Source organism: Gymnoscopelus microlampas (assembly GCF_963454915.1).
Source record: "Gymnoscopelus microlampas genome assembly, chromosome: 24".
In the NCBI taxonomy this organism is placed as follows: Eukaryota; Metazoa; Chordata; class Actinopteri; order Myctophiformes; family Myctophidae; genus Gymnoscopelus; species Gymnoscopelus microlampas.
Window position 1 is genome coordinate 16,467,389 of NC_139961.1, and position 18,329 is coordinate 16,485,717.

General features: G+C 43.3%; 1 protein-coding gene across 2 annotated transcripts in view; it reads left to right on the forward strand.

Annotated features, from left to right (window-relative positions):
* The window catches only part of appa (amyloid beta (A4) precursor protein a), a 91,880-nt gene that overhangs the window by 39,155 nt on the left and 34,396 nt on the right, over positions 1–18,329 (forward strand). For both annotated transcript variants that reach the window (XM_084051526.1, XM_084051525.1), the window contains exons 2-8: positions 4,046–4,213; positions 9,007–9,136; positions 9,733–9,845; positions 10,973–11,163; positions 13,690–13,792; positions 14,879–15,149; positions 16,166–16,333. In XM_084051526.1, the coding sequence (XP_083907652.1) occupies positions 4,046–4,213; positions 9,007–9,136; positions 9,733–9,845; positions 10,973–11,163; positions 13,690–13,792; positions 14,879–15,149; positions 16,166–16,333 (1,144 nt within the window). The remainder of the gene's footprint in view (positions 1–4,045; positions 4,214–9,006; positions 9,137–9,732; positions 9,846–10,972; positions 11,164–13,689; positions 13,793–14,878; positions 15,150–16,165; positions 16,334–18,329) is intronic.

Genomic DNA, 18,329 nt, shown 5'->3' on the forward strand with positions numbered 1-18,329 from the left:
GAGTTACACACCCACCATAAAGGGCCATTTGGGAACCAAAATGGAGTGTTTCTAGTGAGCCAACATGCACGATATCAGCACCCTGACCAGAATGGAACAGAGCCTTCATTAGTATCATTGGTAACACCTGTGAAGGAAGTAAGAAGAGGCCCAATGTCTTTCCAATATGGCTGCTGTGCATAGAGCCTATTGCTGATTGAATTTATTTTTTTCACAATCTTTATAGCTTTAAATTCCATACGACTTGATCCCGTATTAGCCTCGTGAGCTCAGTTCAGCTCAGAGGGAATTAAAGTCAGGAGGAAAAAAGTGCAGCAGCCAGCTCCCCACCTAAAAAAAAGAGAAACCCCATTAGTTTGCCTGCCTGCCAGCCCCCTTTAAAACCATTAACAAGATTATGGGGGGGTTGAAGGGGGGTACACAATGGCATGGTGCCTCCCTCTCCCTCTGTCCCTCGCTAGCCTGCTCCCGCTGCCCTAGTCCCTCCTGTATTGTTGAGGCTCATTTGCCAGTACAATGCGGTTATTCAATGGTTTTGGGGAGTGTGTGTGTGTGTGTGCGTGCGTGCGTGCGTGCGTGCGTACGTACGTCTCCTCTCCTGAGGGAACTGGGACACGACACCTCCTTATGCATGCACACACACACACACACACACACACACACACACACACACACACACACACACACACACACACACACCAACAGACAAAAGATACACAAGTGCTCACGCACAAAACATATAAATAAATATGGTGATGTTTGTACATGCGCGTGAGCACACACACACACACACACACACACACACACACACACACACACACACACACACTACCTCTCTATCGCACTCTCTCATGAAGCCTGTGTGTTTCGTATCAAACAGGCATCAATATGTACCCGTACGCAATGCGTATTATTTTTACTCCCGAGAAGAATAACGGGCAGGTCTGCGCACACAGCTATCCTCTGACATACTGTGTGTGTGTGTGTGTGTGTGTGTGTGTGTGTGTGTGTGTGTGTGTGTGTGTGTGTGTGTGTGTGTGTGTGTGTGTGTGTGTGTGTGTGTGTGTGTGTGTGTGTGTGTGTGTGTGTGTGTGTGTGTGTGTGTGTGTGTGTGTGTGTTGGGAGCATGAGAGCTGAGCCTTATGTCTCCTTGCCAGCCTTACATAACCCACTCACAATGTATTCTCTACTGTCCAGAAGAAAAACCCCACTACAGTGTGCATGTTTCCAACCATCAATAGACAACTCTGTTCAACTCAATCCAATGATTAGATTTCCTTGACTCACTGACTTCACTGTCCTGTACAGTCACGACACCCATAGTCAGCAGTGGTGGTGTAAAGTCACTAAGTACATGTACTCGAGTACTGCACTTGAGTACAACTTTGAGGTAGTTTTACTTTACTAGAGTGTTTCCAACTTTCAATACTTTTTACTTCTACTCCACTGAACGCCAGAGGCAAATATTATACTTTTTGAGCCACCACAACTATTTGAAAACTTCAGTTATTAGTTACTTTGTAGATTTTGATTATTATTACAAAACCACTTCAGACCTAGATGTACTTTGGCAATTTGAAAATAGCAGATCTACAAGCAAGCGACGCGTTGTGAGCTTGTAGATCGGCTATTTTCAAATTGGCAAAATTGCCAAACATTTGGCAGAACTAGACAAACATTTGACGGAAATTGCAGATCTGCACGCTCGCAAAATGCGACGTAGGATTATTTGACATACGACAAAGGACTTATAGGGCTGAAGTGGTTCATGTACATGTGAGGATACATGAGGGAGAATACATGAGGGAGAAAAAAAAGAAAACGTTACAATGATATGAATCAACCCTCTCTTTCTCTCTCTCCATAGGCTCTATGCACAGCAGCCATATTGGGAATGAATTGGGGCCCTGCCTTACTTCCTTTACAGGTGTTACCAATAATACTAATTAAGGCTCTGTTCCATTTAGTGTGGCATAGTGGTTGTCTTATTTTCAAGGACCCCCATAACTCTGAGAGTGTACAAATGGAACCAAATGGACCCTTACGGGTCCATTTGGTTCCATTTGTACACTCTCAGAGTTACACACCCACTATAAGGGGCCATTTGGGAACCAAAATGGAGTGTTTCTAGTGAGCCAACATGCACGATATCAGCTCCCTGACCAGAATGGAACAGAGCCTTCATTACTATCATTGGTACAGTAACACCTCTGAAGGAAGTAAGAAGAGGCCCAATTTCTTTCCAATATGGCTGCTATGCATAGAGCCTATTCTCATCCGTTCTTCCCCTCCATCATTTTATGACTCTCCTCCCCCTCCCGTCGAACCCGCTCACCCTGTCTTTTCTCTCCATCTCGTATGTTAATCTCCCATCTTTTCTCTCTCGCTCCTTGAGGTGTCCTGCTTGTAAAAATGAATTGCTTGCCATACAGCATCTTCAGTCTTTGTTGTACGTCAAATATAGCCGACCTACAAGCTCAGCTTGAAGATCGTCTGTTTTCACCAAATGTTTGTTATTTTTGAGCGTTAATAACGTATCGATGGGTAGATCTCATCTCACGCTCTCTCTCACTCTCTGTTTCTGTCTGTCTTTCAGTCTTTGCTTCTCTCTCCTTTCTCTGTTTAATGAAGTCATTTTCACATTTTGTCTCGTTGGAGCACAAATATTGTTTGAATATTGTCAAAATCCATCCGTTTATATTTATTTTGTTTTTAATATTGATACACTTCAAATTGTATGTAATGTAAACGGTGAGCTTCTTGTATAAGCCCCCCCCCCCCCCCCCCCCCCCCCTAGGGTTTCTTACCGCCCCGGCACAACAACTCTGACTCTGTCATCTTTCCCATGGAAAGAACTAGTATATTATGCTCGTTGCTGTCTGGCAGAAACCAGCTAACTTCATTTTTGAGCTTTGTAATCATAATTTTTTTCATAAATCACGGCCATTGAACACCATTTACGTCTGTGTGTTGGTAAAAACAATAATGAACCAATGAAAAGTATTAAAAAGTGCTTCTGACAAAACCAGCTAACTCCGTTGGATCCTCAAACTTTCTGCTAAACCAGCTAACTCCACCAAAGGGGGGTGGAGTTAGCTGGTTTTGCTGACTCTAGGCTCCACCCCCTTTTGACCTCCAACCTCATTGTGAGCTTGGAGGTCCATTCAGCGGTTCTTATCAATGATGAACAAAACCTCCTAACTCCACTTTTTGTTTTGTTTTTGTCATTTCCTGATAAATTAACATTTTGGAGTTAGCTGGTTTCCCGACAGCAGAGATATGTATATTCTGTTGTACAAATGAAATAAATCAAAACAGAGTTTTCATCACAGAGTATTGTAGTCTGTGGTTGTCTGTCACACGTTACGTTAATGTAGGTATAATGTATATGTGTTGAAATAATAATCAAAATCTACAGTAGATATTGTAGCCCTATTATACATTAGTATAATGTACACGTTCAGTTCATTGCAACAGCGGTCTCTCTCTCTCTCTCTCTCTCTGTGTGGAGGGAGCATGGACGAGTGAGCATGAGTTTGTATTGAGAGAGAGAGAGACAGAGAGAGAGTGGACAATGTTGCCATGTCCATTAATTGTAAGCGACTTTGAGCGAGGAGGAATGGAGGCAAATGGAGGAAAATTCACAGAGCGGATTGCTTATTTCTCGCGCGCAACCTGGCAACGTTGATTCTCCGTGCTCACGCTAAAGGGAACAAAATGGTGTACCCGAAATGTTGCTCGGCGGTGGTCGGCGGTGACGCTAGGGAACAACATGGTCGACCATAATGTTGTGAGTTTGTGCTGGCCGCAATTAATTATGCTCCAAGAAGGCAAATGTGTGGTGCGCAATGAAAAGTAGCCTACGGCCCGCGTAAATGAATTGCGCGCGTTGTGGCTTGTGTTGTTAGTGACATACATATGTACCGTAGTTGTTGTGTTTAGTGCGAAACAATGACACGGGGAAATTATGGCTTTTCATCTTTCCAATGTATTATAGGATAGTCGTTTAAAAACTCTCTCTCTTTCTGTCTCTCTCATAAACCAGGTGCCTACAGACGTGTCCATGGGTCTGTTGGCGGAGCCCCAGGTGGCCATGTTCTGTGGGAAGCTCAACATGCACGTCAACGTGCAGAGTGGCAAGTGGGAGCCCGACCCCTCGGGCACCAAGAGCTGCATCGGCACCAAGGAGGGCATCCTGCAGTACTGCCAGGAGGTGAGGAATGGGTGGGGAGTGTGTCATTGTTTATGGGTTAGTTATTTCAACCACATGCACTCTAGGGCAGTGGTTCTCAAACCTTTTCATGTAAATGACCCCCAAAATGATATGTGGCTGTGGACCCCAATCTGAAAAATATTTTCAGGGACCTCCAGAAGCAAAGATTTGAGTTCATGTTTAGAAAATATATACTGTATGTTCAAAGCTCATATTTTTAACACATCGAGTGCCATAAACGGTCCGGACCGTTTTTGAGCCAATTTTATTTTCATACGTGGGGCCCACGTGGGGCGCTAAAACGAAACTTTGGGATCATCCAAGGAGTTTCTGAGAAGGAGAGGCTGGATGTGGATTAGGGTTTAACATTTTCCGGGAAATATCTAATTTTAATTCCCGGGAATTTTCAGACCTTTTCCCGGGCTTCCCGGGAATTCCCGTTAAAGGGTAAAAAAAAAAGTAAAAGTGCCCACTAAAATGCATTTATATGTAGATACTTAAATAGCCAATTTTACATCGAGGTGCCCAAATGTCCCTATTGTGTCCACCTATGAACTTGCACTAATAATGACTTAAGTTGATTTTTTAAATCAAATAAATATAATATAGTGCCCTGGCGGAGATCTGCCCTGTTGCGCAGCAGCGGGTGAAGACAATTAACTTAAACAAGGAGCTGCGCTGTGCACCCAAAACGCACTCAAACAATGTCAAACTCTAGCTGCTGAAATAAACCTTCCATTTGTATCATTATTGACAAGAGAACAGAACATGGATCTTGTTTGCAAAATGATTATTTATTTATTGTCCATCAGAGCGCCGGTGAGGTCACAGCTTATCTCTACGTTTGTAGGATATTGATTTGATAGCCTAAACTTGTAATTTGTTTGCAGTTATTAATTTATATTAGGCAAGGCTACTTGCTGGACATTAAGACTCCATTTTGGGATGTTGGCTGTATGTTGTCAAATGTATTCATCTATATTTTGTTGTTGATCAAATGTCGGGTTTTGTAGTGTGATTTTGACGTGCACATGCATGCGCTGCCACTGACAATCAATGAGACAGACAGCTGTTGTAGTTCACTTGTTCTACTGGGTAGTTCTAGTAAATGGTAGTTTGAAGTGAACATTCTAAAATGCAAGTGTTGGTAGGGTAGGCTACATTATTGATGATTAAAAAATCGGACCACATCGGTCTAATACTTTCTCTCTCTCTCTCTCTCGCACGCGCTCTCTCTTGCTCTCTCTCTCTCTCTCTCTCCAGCTCTCCGGTCTCTCCTCTCTCTCTATCAAAAGCATTGCTGGGCTTGCGCGCATTTTAAACTGGAATATAGGCTCGAAATCAAACCTACCCACTGTTTATGCAGCGTTTCACTTGATGTTGAATCTCAACTAGTCAACTGGTGTCTACCGTATCGTATTGACAGCAGAGGAAACGGTGAAATCATCGTGCGCAGGGCAGGCATGGGGCATCACGGCCACTTGTGTTTTATTTTGTTCATTACTGTTACATTCAGTGCGTCCCATATGGTTCACAACGGGACGATGGGACCCTGCCCTGGTCGGCAACGCGGCAAGTAACTTGGCTAATTATAATAGTAATAATTCCGCCCTGTAGATAGGCCTTTCTACTAATTAGTATTCATTTCTAACAAAAAAAAAAAAACTGACTCCGGGAACCGGAGTCAGTTCCCGGGACGGTAAATAACCCCGGGTTTCCCGTATCCCGGGATTCCCGGTGTTAAACCCTAATGTGGATCCATGTCAAAAATCTTTCCGTTATCTCCTTGACTAAAAGCTTAATATCTCCATTTCTTTTTAACGTGGTGGAAGCGAGCCGTTTTCGATCGGCGATCACACGCTGCAATGGAGGATCGCGTTGGAAATATTATTGTTCCAGGCGTTAGTCGGGACCCTCCGCCGTCTCGCACGCACGTTGTTTACATGCACTTCCGCGTCGGGGCTTCTACAGCACGAAACGTATAACGTAAGTGGATGGAAGAAATGCAGGCACTGAATGTATAATATTTTAATAAACCTCTGGCACCCAATGTGTTAATATGGTTAAAGTGGTGAAAATGATTGTGACGCTGTATTAACCACTTTTGCTGGGGACCCCCCCAAGGACCCCTGGGGGTCCCCGGACCCCACTTTGAGAACCAATGCTCTAGGCAGTGGTGGGTCCCCGTAGGGCTGTGAATCTTATACCGCCAGGAGGTGAGGATGGGTGGGGAGGGGTCACTGTGGGTTTATGGGTGGGTGGGTTAGTTATTTCAACCACATGAACCCTAGGGCAGTCGGTGTGTCCTCGGCTAAATGGTTTGTGACTCTGAGAGGGCACAAATGGAACCAAATCCATTTGGTTCCATGTGTGCCCTCTCAGAGTTATGGGGGTCTGTGTCCTATGTATATGAAATGCATATGAAAACTGGGGGTCCTTGAAATTAAAAGGTTTGAGAATCACGGATTCATGGAGTCTGAAGAGGTGATGTCTTCAGATTACGGCCGAACATTGGGAGTGAGTCTGCAGTTATGACTGCAATGGGGAGTTGTTATTATTATTGGTTTATCACATGATAAACCGTTCCGTCCACCGCGGCTTGCTGACGCGCGAGGCCATCTGCCGAGCCTCAAGGCCTCGCTGTCGGAGCGCCTGCCATGTTGGATTAACAAAAACGTGCGCTCCTCTAACCCAGTGGTTCTCAACCTTTTCAGTCCATGACCCCCCCCCCCCCCCCCTAAAATAATCATATTTGAACTCGGGGGACCCCCCAAAATAATCATATTTGAACTGGGTAGCCCCCCACCCTGACAAGCACTTAGAATTGTAAGAGTTGAGGCATTCAATTTAGTTTGACTCGGCTCCACAGATTGTCATCTCGGGACCCCCCCCCCCAAAAATCATGTGGGGACCCCCCTGGGGGTCCCGACCCACAGGTTGAGAACCACTGCTCTAACCTAACCGTCCTTGGAAAAACAATATAGATAACTGGAACCAGGACGTGAATTCCACTGCCTCCCTTGTCCTGTCTCCCCCCGTCATACTGTTTCCTGTTGTGTGTCAGTATAGAAACATAACAAGGGAAGTGGCCTCAATTCGTTCAGATTTGTCTAATGTTTGGGTGATGAAGATAACCTCCGTTGAACGAACGTTCAAAGGAGGTTCTCCTCGTCACCCAAACATCATATCAGCCATGAATGTTGAATACAGGAGATAAAAGGGAGTCGAGCAGTCGGCAGATGACTGAGATGAGATAAGTGATATGAAATGACAATGAAATGACAAGCATGCAAATGAGTTCAAAGGGGAGTTAACGTTTATCATATAAAGAATTTATAATAAGCACACGCTTCGCTGCACACGCTTCGAAGAATTCATATGAAAACCTCACATGTCAGGTGGCCTAGCGAACGCCTGTGGACTTTGGTACGAATCCGACTCCCGGTCTAGTCTCGCACGTCTCCTTTGTCGCTCTACCCCTCGGTTTTCCCGACTTTACGCTCTCCCTGTTCTAAGAAATAAAGCATTACAAACGCAGAAGGGTGGGGGGGGGGGGTGGAAACTACACATCAAAAGGCGAGTTGAGATGCAAGGCACAGAACGGAACTTTGGGAATTTGAGAAATGTCCGGCCTGCACTAGGGCCACGCCGCCGGGCAGACAAAAAACAGTGTTGCCAGGTCTTTGGGCTTGTTTTTCTGTAAAGTTGCTTGTAAATATTGGTGGTTGCGTTTTTTTGGGACTTGTTTCTAAAGTGTAGTTGCTTATTTGGGCTTGCTTCCAAATGTTTAGATTATTGTTTAAACCAGTGGTTCTCAAACCTTTTTATGTCAAGGACCCCCAAATTAGTATACATATCTGTCCATGAACCCCCCCCATCTGAAATTATAATTTGTGCCATGGACCCCCGTACTAGATTTTTATTGTGAAAATGTAAAAAAAGGAATCTGCATTTTGCTTGCTTTTTTTTTCCTTAAATTCTTTTTAGAAAATAGCAGATCTACAAGCTCACAGCGCGTCGCATCGTGACACGTTGTGAGCTTGCAAATCGGCTATTTTTGAATGGCCAATGTACAGTATATAGGTTTAAAGTGGTAATTTAGCCTAGTCGCTTCTTTTGGGCTCGTTTTCATAGACCTGGTTGCTTACTTCCCTCGCAAAATCTGGCAACACTGACGAAAACCCCGAGACGGATTGAGGGGAGGCGTGGAATCTACTGGCAGGAAGTGTACTGTGCCAGGGAGCTAGTGAAATGTACGAGACGAGACGTATTTGATGTAGAGTCAACATTTTATCAAGGGGAAACAGGCCTGAAGGAATCCCATTGGACAGTCATTTGTTACAATCAAGGGCTCTTGCTTCCAAAATAACAAATGTTATAATAATAATTTTGTCCCCACTCCTTTAGGGTATTTCTTTTTCACAGTACATTTGCACATACTGAACATTAAATGTGTTCTCTGCATGTACCCATCCTAACTAGGAGAAGTGGGTGATATTAATGCATTTATCCATCCTAACTATTAGGAGAAGTGGGTGATATTAACACAAAAAGTCATCAAAGTCGTCCTTGGCAATCTGGGCCTTTTGGAGAAAAAACATCAAAGTCGTCCTATGGCAGTGAATGAGTTAATACAGCGCCCGAGTAGCAGTTAGCTGTGAGGTGTCTTGCTCAGAGACACTTGGGCTGGGGGTTGAACCGGGGACCTTCTGATTCTCAGTCTCCTAAAGGCCTAAAATGCTGAACAAAACATTTTCAATTAAAATGGAAAATGTGTGTGTGTGTGTGTGCAGGTTTACCCAGAGCTCCAGATCACCAATGTGGTCGAAGCCAACCAGCCAATCAGCATCCAGAACTGGTGCAAGAAGGGACGCAAGCAGTGCCGTAGTCACATGCACATTGTTGTGCCCTACCGCTGTCTGGGTAAGAGTGTGTGTGTGTGTGTGTGTGTGTGTGTGTGTGTGTGTGTGTGTGTGTGTGTGTGTGTTCATGTATATACATTTTTGTCAAAAATGTACTTGCTGTTTTCTGGGTTTGTTCCAGATATTTGGTGCATAAAAACCTGAATGCTTCTACACGTTTTGAAAAGCATATTAGAAAATAAGAAAAGACAGGGGACGGCGCTGGGCGGGACACCATTTATTTTAGAATGAATAAGTGAGTAGTTCACCCCAAAAATTACTTATTGTCCAATAATTACGCACCCCATGAAGCCTTGAATTAATGGCGTTTTTTTTTTTAATTCAAGGCATCACGGAGGGTGTAATTGATAGAAAATACAATTTTGTTTTGGGTGAACTACTCCTTTAAGGCTGGTTATTAATTACCCTACCTTTAAGTAAAACATTTGAGTACTTTTTCCGAGCGTCTATACTTGAGTGAGTGTGCATATTATTGGGTGTGTATATGTGTGTGTGCATACGTATGTGTGTGTGTGTGTGTGTGTGTGTGTGTGTATGTATATATGAATATTCAAATCTGTGTGGAAGCATAATGCCGGTTATTATGCTGTGTTGCAGTCGGGGAGTTTGTGAGCGACGCCCTGCTGGTTCCCGACAAGTGTAAGTTCCTGCACCAGGAACGCATGGACCAATGTGAGAGTCACCTGCACTGGCACACTGTGGCTAAAGAGGTACGCACACACACACACACACACACACACACACACACACACACACACACACACACACACACACACACACACACACACACACACACACACACACACACACACACACACACACACGCATGCACACACACATATACACACCCAATAATATGCACACTCACTCAAGTATAGACGCTCGGAAAAAGTACTCAAATGTTTTACTTAAAGGTAGGGTAAGTGGTATTTTTTGGTTAAAACAAAAAGTATTTTGTTAAAAGGTTAAAGCACTATATTCTGATAGTAATCATTGCTATAGAGTGTTTGTTCAGTAACAGGAGTCTCTCCAGCTCTTTAATAAACAGAAAATACATTTTCCGGTAGGTGTCAAAATCTCAGCCAATCAGGAGAAAGTACCAATTTTTAAGCTTCATTTTTATAGTGTTCCAGTTCAAATGTTGCATGCTCATTTCTTAGTGTCATCACTTCCAATTTGACTTGTTTAATATATCCTGATTCAGTTCTCTATCCTGATTGGATAAAATTGGAAATGAAACTGAAACGAAAATGCATTTTCTGTTTTATAAAGAGCTGGAGAGACAAGGAGACTCCTTTTACTGAACAAACACTCTATAGCAATGAGTACTAACAGAATATAGAGATATTTAACACTTATTTTAACCAAAGAAAATCACTTACCCTACCTTTAAGTAAAATTATCAATACTGCAATGTAATGTACTAAAATGTTTGAAAACGTGTTGTGAGCTTGTATATCTGCTATTTTCAAATAGCCTAGGTTTAAAATAAGGCTAAAGTGATTAATGTATGTTTTATTACGTAATCATGTATATCTTCAAAGTAACTCAAGTTTTTGAATAATTGTAGTGGAGTAAAAGTACAATATTTGCCTCTGAGATGTAGTGGAGTATAGACAATTGGAAATACTCCAGTAAAGTAAAAGTACCTCAACATTGTACTTAAGTACAGTACTTGAGTAAATGTACTTAGTTACTTTACACCACCACAGTCTGCCAGAAGTAAAGCCTTTTCCTGTGGCAACCCCACACCCTCCGTTAAAATGGCAAACCCCTTCTCTCTGTCTCTCTGTCTCTCTGTCTCTCTCTCTCTCTGTCTCTGTCTCTGTCGCTCCAGTCGTGCGGTGACCGCACCATGAACCTCCATGACTACGGGATGCTGCTGCCGTGCGCCATCGACCGTTTCCGCGGCGTGGAGTTTGTGTGCTGCCCCGCCGAGGCGGAGCATGACGCCGACAGCGCCGAGCAGGACGATGACGATTCTGACGTCTGGTGGGGCGGAGCCGAGACCGACTACTCTGACAACAGGTACACACTCACACACACACACACACACACGTACACATGCACACTCACACACACAAACACACACTCTCCTTCCCTCATGACCTCTCTCTCCTTCTCTCCTTACAATAGGCTCTATGCACAGCGGCCATATTGGAAAGAAATACGTCCTTACTTCCTTCAAAGGTGTTACAAATTATACTAACTAGATGTGAGGGCCGCTTTGCGGCCCTCACATCTAGTTTTCCGTCGTCACATCAGCTTTCCGTCGCGGCCCTCACATCTAGGCCCTAGATCTGAGGCCTGATCTGAGGTTGGTCCAGACAGTCCAAAACTCATCAGATGTCAGGGTGTTCAAACTCTCCAAACTTTCCTCTGTCATCCCTTCTAAGACACCACCGCTATTGCACCATTGTTTAAACCACCACTCGTCATAGTCTCCAAACATGTCCTCTGTCATCCCTTCTAAATAGTCAATTTCCTCCTCGTGCTTTAGTGGTGTGTGTAACAGATTCACATCATCATCCTCTTTATCCTTGCCCACATTGTATTGTTCAAGTTCTTCCCTATTTACTTACTTGGCCTAGTCACTCTGCACACACGTCATGCCAAGTCCGGCCCCTCTGGCCTCTCCTCTTGGCTCCTCTCCTCTCCTCTCATCCCCTCTCCTCTCCTCCCTCCCCGCTTTGCTTTGCGGCCCTAACCTCTAGTCCCAACCTCCCAACCTCGGTCATGTGATAAAGAGGTCAGACTTCCTGTATCTGGTTGATATGGCAACCTGCCAGATCAGGCTGAGGGTCTGATGGGCAAATCAGAGAATCAATCAAGCCGAGAGTCTGATCACAGATCGAGGTGGGGTAAGATGCCTAAAACATAGCCATAGCTCTGATCAACAGTCTGAGGCAAGTTTTGGGGCAAATGGAGTGATCCTGTGCTTGCGTACCCCGGACGAACTTTCGGAGCTTTTGTCAATTATATAGTAGTAAGATAAGATAATATAGTAGTAAGATAAGATAGTAAGATAAGATTAAGGCTCTGTTCCGTTTAGTGTACCACAGTGGTTCTCAAACCTTTTAATTTCAAGGACGCCCATAACTCTGAGAGTGTACAAATGGACCCTTTTTTTAAGAAACAGCACATGAGAACGAATGACAAAGATACGTCTGCATTGGTAGCCATTATCTTGTTCAGTCATTGTATTGGCATCAATCGAGAGAGAAGGTGGCAGGAAGGGGTACAGGGAATGTTGCAGTAATTGCTAGGTGGGTGAGGTGGAGTCTGAAGAGATGAGTTTTCAGATTACGGTGAAAAATTGAGCGAGTATGCAGTTCAGACTGCAATGGGGAGTTTATTTCACAGTTAGGGAGCCAGAAGGGAGAAGTGCCTTGAATGTGTGGAGGCTTGTCCTGGGCGTTTTAGGGCAGCGGGAAGGGTTGTATCATGCCTATGGGGGGGGGGTGGATTTTAGCTATTATATTGTCTCTGTCGGGTGGACACCTCATACGTCCGAAACTGGCGCATTTCGAGCTTGTGGATCTGTAGCCCAAGAATGTCTGTGATCTTACATACATTTGATGTATTACACAGCCATAGATCGGTCCCACCCGCACACGGTTAGCAGAGTGACCTGTGCGGCATGAAAAGTGCTCCGTGCTGTACTCTGTACTCACCCAATAATTAATTCCTATGATTTGGAGTCGGATATTGTCCTCTATTCTCATATCCATTTGAAAATGTGTGTTTAGTAAAATATCTCCACTTTTCGGCATCAGGTCTTAATGGGTTAACCCATTAAGACCGGGAACGCATCTGTGTCATTTTAAGATTTCTTTGGCTATTCAAAAATAGCAGATATACAAGCTCATCATAGCGCGGCACCGAGTGCCACGCTATGACCTTGTAGATCTGCTATTTTTTAGAAAAATCGTGAAAATGTGTGCAACTCTTTAGTTTGAATATATATATTTTTTTTAAAGCGAAAGTTTTTAACTCAAATTTTTGCTTCTGGGGATTTTACAAATGTCTTCTAAATCCTAAAGTTAGAATTTTGTACGTTTTTTTTTTACTTATGTTGCTATATTATCAATGGTTTTCAAACTTGCCAAGGACCCCCAAAATAATATGTATTTGACTGCGGACCCCCTCCCATCTAAAAATATTTTGTTCCAGGGACTCCCAGAAGCAAAGATTTGAGTTAAAATGTATAAAGATTTGCACACATTTTCAGGATTTTTCAAAAAGAAATAGCAGATCTACAAGATCTGCAGATCTAACCCTATATGTATATCTGCTATTTTTGAATGGCCCAAAGAAATGTTAAAATGACACAGATGCGCTCCCTTCCCGGCCTTAAAGGGTTAAGCAAGCATGCCAGGAGGCCAGCGAAGAGGAGGCCAGTTACAGTAGTCAAGCTTCAAGCTTGCTTCCTTCCTTAATTGCCTCTCTACTTCTCTCTTTCCCCCGTGTCCTCTCTCCTTCCCTCGTGTCCTCTCTCCCGTCCTGGTTCCTTCTCTCCTTCTCCCCTTCCCTCCTTCCCTCTCCTCCTTGCAGCATGGTGAGAGAGCCAGAGCCAGCCGATCAGCAGCCGCAGCAGCAGGCGGAGGAGGAGATCAGGACCGCTGCTCCTCCTGCCGTGGTGGAGCAGCAGCAGCAGGTACTGTAGACCTGTCACCATTATTAAAAAGTACTCAAATGTTTTATTTAAATAGGTGGTGCCATGTTTTTGCACTTTTTCTGTTTTTCATGTGTCTATGAGGTTGATAGAACTTCATTAAGCCCCCTGGTGGTGTTTTTACGGTGTTTTATGTCTTCTCTGACTATTTGGAGTTTCTTCCTGGAGGCTGAAACCTTGAGGGTCAAACGTGCCAATAGAGAAACAGCGCTTTAGTGACATAGTAAAAACATACCCTCCCCCTCATTATCATAACACAACAGGTGTGGGCATGAGGAGGAGGAGGGACTACGACAGGTGGGTGGTGCTAAGGTGGTGGAGGAGGTGCTAAGGTGAGAACCAGGTATACTTAATGAACTGGAGGCGTGTCCACATAAAAACATAATTTTAACAATTTCTGTACACTTTTTTGAAAAAAATCTTCCTCCTAGTATAACCATAATACCTGATGATTATGTTTTAGGGGGGGGAAAATCACTGAAAATCACGGCACCCCGTCTTTAAGTAAAGGAATCAATACTGCAATGTAGAAGTACTCTGTTACAGGTAAAAGTCCGGAATTCAAAATGTACTTGAGTAAAAGTATTCAAAATGTACGTAGAGTACCAAAAGTAAAAGTACTAAAATGTTTGAAAATAGCAGATCTACAAGCTCACAACACGTCGCATCGCGAAATAGCCTAGGTATGCAATAGGGCTAAAGTGGTTAATGCATGTTTTATAATGTAATCATTTATATCTGCAAAGTAACTAGTAACTAAAGTTTTCAAATAATTGTAGTGGAGTAAAAGTACAATATTTGCCTCTGAGGTGTAGTAGAGTCGAAGTAAAAGCACAGAAAATTGGAAATACTCCACTAAAGCAAAATTGTACTTGAATACAGTACTTGAGTAAATGTACTTAGTCACACCACTGCTCGCCACCTGGACCGCACTTTGAGAACCACCGTCTTAGATTTGCATTTATTTATTACACACTGGTTTCGAAGCGGTTGATACCCCGAGTACCGATCGCTATCTGAGTCGGTATCGCGCTAAAGGAAAACGTCGTATCGCTCCATCTCTCACAGGAGGAGGAGGCCGAGGAGGTGGAGGAGGCGCTGGACAACGACCGCGACGGAGACGGGGCGGAGGACGAGGAAGACGAGGACGAGGATGAGGACGAGGCGGGGGGAGCGGAGGACGACGTCATCGACACACTAGACGACACTGCCACCGACGACGACGACGAAGACGATGACGACGAGGACGCCGACGACGGCGAGCCCACCACCAACGTCGCCATGACGACCACCACCACCACTACCACCACCACCGAGTCTGTGGAGGAGGTGGTCCGAGGTGAGGGGCTCACTGCTATATAATAATAATAATAATAATGAATTGCATTTTTATGGCGCTTTTCTAAGTACTCAAACTTACTCGAAGCGCTTTACAATGGTTGGTTCATTCATTCATACATATGATTATTATTATGACATATGATAGTATTGTTTTGTCATTTCACAGGAAAAGGTTTATTTATGTATTTATTTTATTTTTGAGCGCTACTTTGTATACTTACAAAAAATAAAACATCTGATTACAATAGTAGATTGGCTATTTTTGAATATATATATTTTTATATTAAAAAATGAAATCGGGAAATGTTTTGAAAATTGTTAATTGTTTGAAAATTATTATATTTTTGGTAAAAATAATTATGTTATTATTGTTATTATATTAATGATATCATTTATTTATGTGTTTTATTTTATTTTATTACGTTTGCCTATAATGACATGCCCACAATATGGATGCCAGGCTGAATTGAGTTTAAAAGGCATTGAATTTAAAGGGATATTTCTCTTTCGAAAAAGATTACGGTCATTTTATTGTCTACTCAGGCTTTTGTGAGCACCCCGGACAGTTTTTAAGTTGCTTGATTCAGTGTTTAGATATTTGATATTAATTTTAGCAGACACGCCACCCTTCCTATAATAGTGTAACTTCAAACTCCATTTTAACCATTTTAGATTAATCAGAAACACGCGTCCTTGGTTCTGGTGACTGATATTGTCCTTCTAATACGTGAGTAGACCGTGTTTTTTCAATTACTTTCAATTACCCTCTCACATATTGGGAGGGCAGGATGAGCGTTTTTGATGAATCTAACATGTTACAAATGTTTTTTTTAGAGTGAAATATCCCTTTAAGTCTTAAAACTTTAACAAGAGTCTTCGAACCCCGGTCACGTGGGTTTTGCACGGACCTCCGGTCCGACATTAAGGAGACGCTCAACTGTCCCGTGTGCGAGCAGCATGGGGAAGGTGACAGTAACGACACTGTGTGTGTCCTCCCCCCCCCCCCCCTCGCAGAGGTGTGCCGCGCCAGCGCGGAGACGGGCCCGTGCCGCGCCATGCTGCCGCGCTGGTTCTTTGACCGGCAGGAGGGCCGCTGCGCTCAGTTTATCTACGGCGGCTGCGGCGGCAACCGGAATAACTTTGAGTCGGAGGAGTACTGCCTGTCTGTGTGCAGCAGTGTCAGTAAGTCCTGTTCCCAAAGACCTCCGCCGCTAACCGCTAGCCGCTAGCCGCTAGTGCAGTGGTTCTCAAAACTTTCAAAGTTCAAGGACCCCCCCTTAACTCTGACAGTATACAAATGGAACCAAATGGACCTGTTGGGGTCCGTTTGGTTCCATTTGTATGCTGTCAGAGTTACGGACTTGTAAAGGTCCATTTGGAGAGTCCCTGCGCTGGACCCCACTTTGAAAACTACTGCACCACTAGTGGCTCGCCAGCTCTCTCCCGGTCTTTCCTTAACCTTTACTTTTTTTATGCAAGGTTATTATAGTTTTGACATTTTCATGGTCTTCTTGTCAATTTCAGTTTAGTTTGGGTTAGTAGATATAGTTGTAAACTAGTTTTTTTTTAAGGCTTAAAACTATTTTGAATTCGTTTTAGTTGTTTTTATTGTAGTGTGTCTGGGGATTTGGAAGATTTTGGACAAATGCTAAAACTGTGGACGTTTTCTCTATGATTTTAGTTAGTTTCAGTACTTTTTAAATAGGCCTACACAACTGTTTTAGTATATAGTTTTTTTTTGTAAAGCCTCGTTTTATTAAAATTTTAGTTAACTGAAATGTTTTGTCAATTCTAGTTTTTGTTATTTTGTAACTATAATAACCCTGCTTTTAAGTAACTTGTCAGTTAGCTGTCTTCCATCCTTCCGCCGGTTTCCCTCTAACTCCTGACTTGCTTTGAGTGTGCTCATCTTTTAACCACCTAAACCCTGTACACGTTGTTTCCCGGAGTCCCTCATGGCTCTGTCCTAGGCCCGCTTCCTTTGTTTCACCCTCTAATCTCTTTGCCGAAAATGGCCGTTCTACAAGCTCGTGACGCGTTGTGAGCTTATAGATTGGCTATTTTGGCCTAATGTTTGACCCAGAATAGGGATGCTAGCGTTCATTCATGTGGTTATGTAATGCCGCGGTTCCCAAACGTTTTAGCTTGAGACCCAGAAGATATATATATTTTTTTTTCACTTGAGTTTTTTCTTTTTAAATTTAAGTAATTTATTTTTTAGTTTTTTATTTCTTACATTATTATTTTTTTAAACTATATGTTCATGTAGGAAACGACAAAAGGGGTTATTTAGTCGTGACCCATAAAAATAGGTCCTTGACCCCAAAATGGGCCCGACCCACTGTTTGGGAAACACTGATGTAATGGATGGTTTTGGTCTCTTTTGGTTTCTGGGGTCAGGCCTCTCCAGGAATAATGCCGCATGCACACAAATGTTTTTAATGCTGTGATTTATGGACTAAAACATCTGCTGTTCCAAGGTCTGCCTTGGTATCCCGGTCATTGCTATTGTTCTATTCTATTGTTTCTATTGACCAGATCATTGAGTCACAAACTGAACTCAATGAATATCCAATGTAAGTTCAATCCAAGCTGCCGACCTGTTGTTTCCATTGACTCCTCCTTCTGTGTGTGTGTGTGTGTGTGTGTGTGTGTGTGTGTGTGTGTGTGTGTGTGTGTGTGTGTGTGTGTGTGTGTGTGTGTGTGTGTGTGTGTGTGTGTGTGTGTGTGTGTGTGTGTGTGTGTGTGTGTGTGTGTGTGTGTGTGTGTGCGTGCGTGTGTGTCTGACAATACAGTAGGACACATTTTGGACATCAAAGCATTTGACTGGGGACACATGATAGATTTATTTGCAGTTTCATAAGGTCAGGTTTAGGCATGCGTTGCAATTTAGGTATTTAGCAGACAGTCTTGTGACATGTGAAAGTTCAGAGTCAATTACATGAATCCTTATCAACAAACGACAGGACAAGAAAATAGAGACGTTGCGAAGCTGCAGAGTAACTAGGATGGCAGGTAAACATCTAGCTAGCATATGTCTAAACAACATGCTAGTAGCTAAATGGCATACCATGTAAACAAGTCACCAACGTATATCTGCATAGTACAACTAGTATATCTTAAAAAACAGACGACAAGATGTGATACTTATGTAAGGAATAAGGAGTGCTATGTGAGG